Consider the following 6,425-nt stretch of genomic DNA (forward strand, 5'->3'; position numbering starts at 1 on the left):
ACATTCCATTGCTCATACTGCATTTACCAAACACTGTATTATATTTATATGAACAGTATTTTTAGTAGTTTTATAAAGTCTTTCGGATACAGATGCATCACCCATCTCAAACATCGTTATCTCGAGCCCTATATACACTACAAAACTGATAGATACTAAAACAATGAAGATAAAGACAGATCATTAAACCAGAAAGAAACGAATATGAAGTTTTCATCCATATTCGTCTTCCTTGCCATTGCAGTCTGGGTCACTTTAGTTAAGGTAATATTTCAACCTTTTCAATTTTTTTCAATACTTTTTATCCTTTCTTAGAAAAAAATAATTTTGTATTTCTGTCAGATTGCGAAAAATTAGCCATAGACTTCAGTGGGCGGTATAGATTTGTGCATGGAACTGATATATTTGAAATCTGTACTGAGAAACATATAAGGAACTCTTACTTAAAACCATACCAAAGAAAAAAAAAACAAGTCGCCGATACAGGAGCACAAAGTGCAATATATATTGAAACAGATTCAATTTCATTCTCAAGCCCATCACTGGATAAAATCCCCTTAATTGATTTATATAGTTAATCAGCCAGAGATGAATGTGAATGGACGACGTTGCATTATCATGAGAAATAATAAATAGCCCTAAAAATTACATTTTTTACTTTAACTCATTTCAAAGATAAATGCTTTTTTTTATTATCTCCAGTATCTTACAACTGAATTATATCTAATGTGATATTGCCACACAATGAATTTCATCAAAGATTTTTAGCATCTTATTTTGGTATTCTTTGCATTGGTTTGGAAAATAAACAACAAGAGGCCCAGATGCTCAACTGAACAATCCCGCTAGAGAAAAGCAGAAAACAGTACTGAAAAATTAAAATATATGTTGTCTCACCTTACTCCACGCCCAACTTCAAAGGGCAGAGGAGGGGCATGATTTGAACAAACTTGAATCTACACTGAGTATTTTTCTTAATACCAGTAAATATGAAAAATCATGGCTTTGCTGTTCATAAGAAGTTTTTTAAAAAGGTTTTCCCCTCTATATTCCTGTGTAAAACGATCGCTTAATGCGTTCCCGTGGGTGTCATTATTTGAACAAACTTCAATCTATACTACCTGAGAATGCTTCCGTATAAACTATTTCCAGTATCATTTATTTTGCAGCAAGCATCATGCAAAGTCAAGTTCTTCTTTGCTATCAGCGAAGTCAGAACCACGGGAAATAAGATCCAAGGAGGTGCGTGTTGTCAGGGCGTGATTGGTTCTCATTGTACCACACTATGTAAACCAGTTCTGACAATTTGTCTAAAGTAAGTTTTTATTGTGTTGCATTATTAAAATTATGTGCAACAATGATCTGCACTCTTGATATCAATTATTCATCATTGACAATGTTCAAAAATGTCTGTGGATGTTTCTTTGTATTTTCTTTGACTCCTTGTACAATGAGAACGACGAGTTGTTGTACCCTTGAATATAATAAATATGTGAACTGCATAAGAATCAAGTACCTGTTTTGAATTCAAATCTCATTATTTTAAGATAATTTATTACTACATGTATTATTATAGTCGTCTGTTAGTCTCGTTAAATCCTATAAATCTCTTACGTTGACGCTTCGGATCACAATGTTTTCTCTTGGGATGACAATTTTATTAATATAGAACTTTAAAACCCTTACAACTAAACTCGAGCATTGTTGCATTTTCTAAATAATCACCTCTTAACAGATTATCAAACTTCTCACTATTCTTCTCATTCCAAAAAATAAGTGATTGGCTTTCAGAAATAGCAGTCATACATGTGTAGACTCCATGACAACAACCATAGATATGAAAAGAGATGACGTCATACTTGGATCAAGGATTGGGAATGCAACCAACCCCGTGTTTCTAGAAGTAGAATCATGGGTAAGAAAACCATATAATAGTTGTAAACACATTAAATTCCTTCTAAGACTTTAAATAAGGCTTATAATAGCGGATATCTATGCTAAAAAACCCAACGTAAATGGATTCGTCTTTGAAAATCTTAGGACAGGTTTATGGAAGATTTGAGGGCCACATTGAAGGTTTTATTTAATTTTTTTCACACTTTAATCTGCAAAATTAACAATTATATCTGTATGTAACAATTTATCCGTAAAATCAGTAGATCAGCTATTTATAAACAATGCAGTATAAGTTTTTGAAGTGAAATATATGGAGATATATGGATATAAAATTAAGATTTATCCCAAGAGTGAATAACAAAAAAACCTTATGTTTATTTCGTGTTTGTCATTTTGATTGAAATTGCTAGATTCTTGGCCTTTACTCCTTTTGTACATAGATGGATCCTTGAATCTGTAATGGGGAGCGTAACACATAATTGTTTACACAGTTTTTACAAGACGTTTCATCCCATTATCACCCTGCCCTTTGATTGTGCTCGTAGCATATTTGAGAGACCAGGCCCCAAGAAAGGACTTTAGTCAAAATTTAGATTTTGAATATTTTGATTTTTATTCAACAAACATGTTTGAAAAGTGTCAAATTTGTAAAGTATTCAAATACAAACCTCAATGAAATTTGGTTGCATTTTCTTGATCATTTCAAAAGTTATATACCGTTCACGGCAGCTCAGTCGGTAGAGCGCTCGCTTCGTGATCGGGAGATCGTGAGTTCGAATCTCGGCCGCGACTGACCTAAGTCGATAAAAAATGGGTAGCAACTGTTCCTTCGCCATGCGCTCGGCACTTTGAAGTGAAAGTGCGGGTCCTTCGGATGAGACCTTAAAAACCGAGGCCCCGTGTCACGGCAGGCATTGGCACGATAAAGATCCCTCACTGCTAAATGGCCCTGAGTGCCGAGTAAAGGTCAAAATTTGAAGCCCTTCACCGGTATATGGTGACGTCTCTATATGAGTGAAAAATTCTCGAATCGGACGTAAAACAACATACAATCAATCAATCAATCAAAAGTCATAAAGAATTGAAATTTTGACATAAGTCTGTTCTTAGTTTATGGTTTTGGGGCCTGGACGTTCTTTTCAGTACTGTAATATTTTTATATACTCTTAGCTGATCTTTCATTATGATATTGTGTGTAATTTTTTTTGTCCGCAAAAAGAGGGATGGTAGCCGGATCTCATGCCCTTCTCCCCCTTTCCCCTTCCCTTTTGAATCAGCTCTTGGATTCATTTTTAGTGGTACATTTCATTTGGAACACCTACGATACACTTACGATTACAATATGTTTTACGGAAGCTTTATAATTTACACTTTAAACATTTTAACGCAGAAAAAATATTTGGACAAGATCTCAGTGAGAGTGGTAGATATACAAAACTCCTCCTCACCACTCATCTACCAGACAGAGTTCTCTGACTACAATCTTCAAATAGGAGACAACATACTTTCACAACACTGGCGACAACAACCATTGAAAGCTAATGATTTCTCGGACAGAAATGCGTTTTTGTAAGTGGTTTCATTCACATCATGTTATACCGTATAAGTGGAATTTTTAGAGAGACGCAAATTTAGCGATTTATCTACAAAAAAAAGGGGTACATATTTTAGCGAGAAGTAATTTTAGCGATTTTATAATGTCAAGAAAGATATCTATAACAACCGACACGGGTTAAATTGTTAGCGATATTAAATTTAGCGATCTCAAAACCCACGCAAATAATGCCAAAATTGAATCCTCGCTAAAAATTCTGCTTATACGGTATAAAAACCTGAATAACAATTTACAAACTGATATATATCATCAGATTTTGAGTTAACTCTCTCTCTCCAAATATTTAAACAATTTTACATAAAATATTATTTACATGTATTAGCTCGAAATAAGTGAATTGAAGCATATTTATAACAATTACTCCTATTCAGTATCCAGATAACGTACAAGGCCTACTGTTCTGAGGGTTACTATGGATCAGACTGTACAGATCATTGTCCTGGTAATCCACAGAAGTGTGTCGTCAACGGTCATACTTACTGTAAAATGGGTAAGCCATCATCGTTAAAATGAGTTTCGTGCGAGAATACAACAGTGTCATATCATGCAATCTAATTAAAATTAGATTTGGGGTCACGTCAGACCGACCTTTCGATTCTCTCTGACGTGACCCCGAATGGGATGTTGTAAGATGTTTGAGAAGCTGTACCGGATTCGAATATTTTATTTTAATTTGATTGCATATCATGAAAAAAAGTTTCAAAATATAGGCTACTAAAGGTGAACATATAATTAACCTTAATCAAAACTTGAAATCTCTATTCTGAAAGTGGACAACAACGGAAATGTTAGCAAATGGCTTCCAAATAGTAATAGAAATTTTTCGTACGTTTTCATATGCACTGACATATGGATTACTAAATAAGATTAGACTGAAAGATATTAAATAATTGAGTGCGTATTGTAATTAATCGTCTAGTTTGATTTTATTGATCAGGTTGTCCCATAATTCAAGTAAATAAATTAATTAAGAGAAGCGATGGCTTAGGACACATTACGAATTCCGCTACTTTGTGTTTAACTATTTTTTGTAGGATGGCACGGAATTAATTGTGATGAAGACGTAAATGAATGTGCTTCTCGATATTTTTGTGGACACGGCACCTGTACAAACACAGCTGGTAGTTTCCATTGTAAATGTCCTTCCTCTGTTTATGGTCTGAAATGTCAGCTGGATGAGGATGAATGTCTTCTAGAGCCGTGTAATGGAGGGCAGTGTGTCAACAAGATCGGGAGTTACTCATGTCAATGTAAAAATGGTACAACTGGTAAAAACTGTGAATCGTTAACTGCACATCAATGTCACAGTGATACTTGTTATAATTACGGCCAATGTCATGTGAGCCATGGAAAGGTCGTGTGTACCTGCAGTACTGGATATACAGGACCTGACTGCTCCATAAGAAATTACTGCTATAATAGGCACTGCTCGAATCATGGTACTTGTCTCAACGGACGAAATACTTACACCTGTACATGTGATAGTGGATTTATTGGAAAAGACTGTCAGACACAAAATTATTGTTATAACAAGGATTGTTCTAACCGCGGAACTTGTCAAAATGGACATAATTCCTACGCGTGTCGATGTAATTCTGGTTTTCTAGGTAAAGACTGTGAACAAAGTTACTGTTCTCATCATCAGTGTCAGAACGGGGCCACTTGTGTTTACGGACATTCTAACTATACGTGTAAATGTGCTCCAGGGTATATAGGATCTTACTGCCAAACACGTGATCATTGTTACCATCAGAACTGTAGTGGACATGGAACCTGCCATAATGGTCAACATAACTACACTTGTACTTGTAATCCTGGTTATTTAGGAAGTGATTGTCAACATAATTATTGCTTTAGTAACCCGTGTAAAAATCATGGTACCTGTAAAAGTGGAAGAACAAACTATGCATGCTTTTGTCCTGGTGGTTATATGGGACGTCATTGTGAAATACGAAATTACTGCCTTGGACACAGCTGCAGTGGACATGGAACTTGTCAAAATGGAGGACATGGTTACACTTGTCAATGTAGGTCTCAGTACCTTGGTAAGAACTGTGAAATGAATAATTATTGTCAGAGTAACCCATGTATACACGGGAACTGTTCAAATTTAAACACAGGCTTTAACTGTTCTTGCTTGAACGGATTTACTGGAACAAAGTGTGATAAAGTTGATTACTGTAACAGAAAGAACTGTAGTGGACATGGACATTGTCAGAACGGTCAGCATAGTTACACTTGTAATTGTAATCCTGGTTTCCTAGGAAGGAACTGTGAATATGACTATTGCTTTAATAATACCTGTCAAAATGGTGCTACTTGTCATATTGGAAATTCTAATTATACATGTTCGTGTAAACCTGGTTATATAGGAACTCATTGTGAAACACGTGATTATTGCCACGGACAGAGGTGTAGCGGTCATGGGACATGTCACAATGGACACGGTAGATACATTTGTGCCTGCCAAACTAATTATCGAGGAAATAATTGTGAACTGAGAGAATACTGTCATAGTAATCCATGCAGAAATGGGCACTGTACCAACACAAACACAGGATATAACTGTTCTTGTAGCGAAGGGTATTTAGGAAAGAATTGTGATGTAATAAATTACTGTTATAATAAGCACTGCTCTAACCATGGTACATGTCACATCGGACGAAATGCGTACATTTGTACCTGTAACAGTGGATTTATGGGAAAAGACTGTGAAACCCGGGATTATTGTTATAACAAGCTTTGTTCCAACCACGGAACTTGTCAAAACAGACATGATTCTTACACGTGTCAATGTAAGGCTGGATACCACGGTAAAGACTGTGAACAAACTTACTGTTCTCATCATCAATGTCGGAATGGAGCATTTTGTGTTAATGGACACTCTAACTATACGTGTAAATGTGCTCCCGGG

The 6,425-nt window shown here is 35.6% G+C and overlaps 1 protein-coding gene across 1 annotated transcript; it reads left to right on the top strand.

Annotated features, from left to right (window-relative positions):
- The first annotated feature begins 204 nt into the window (after positions 1 to 204).
- LOC133203542 (protein serrate-like) lies at positions 205 to 6,012 on the top strand. The gene is made up of 8 exons (XM_061339313.1): positions 205 to 264; positions 1,170 to 1,315; positions 1,792 to 1,915; positions 3,287 to 3,465; positions 3,883 to 4,001; positions 4,546 to 4,850; positions 5,338 to 5,556; positions 5,884 to 6,012. The coding sequence occupies exons 1-8, from the start codon at positions 205 to 207 to the stop codon at positions 6,010 to 6,012; spliced, it is 1,281 nt and encodes a 426-aa protein (XP_061195297.1).
- Positions 6,013 to 6,425: the final 413 nt, after the last annotated feature.

Source organism: Saccostrea echinata, unplaced genomic scaffold, assembly GCF_033153115.1.
Source record: "Saccostrea echinata isolate AGI-Se365-2 ecotype Australia unplaced genomic scaffold, CSIRO_AGI_Sech_v1 ptg000051l, whole genome shotgun sequence".
NCBI classification, from domain to species: Eukaryota; Metazoa; Mollusca; class Bivalvia; order Ostreida; family Ostreidae; genus Saccostrea; species Saccostrea echinata.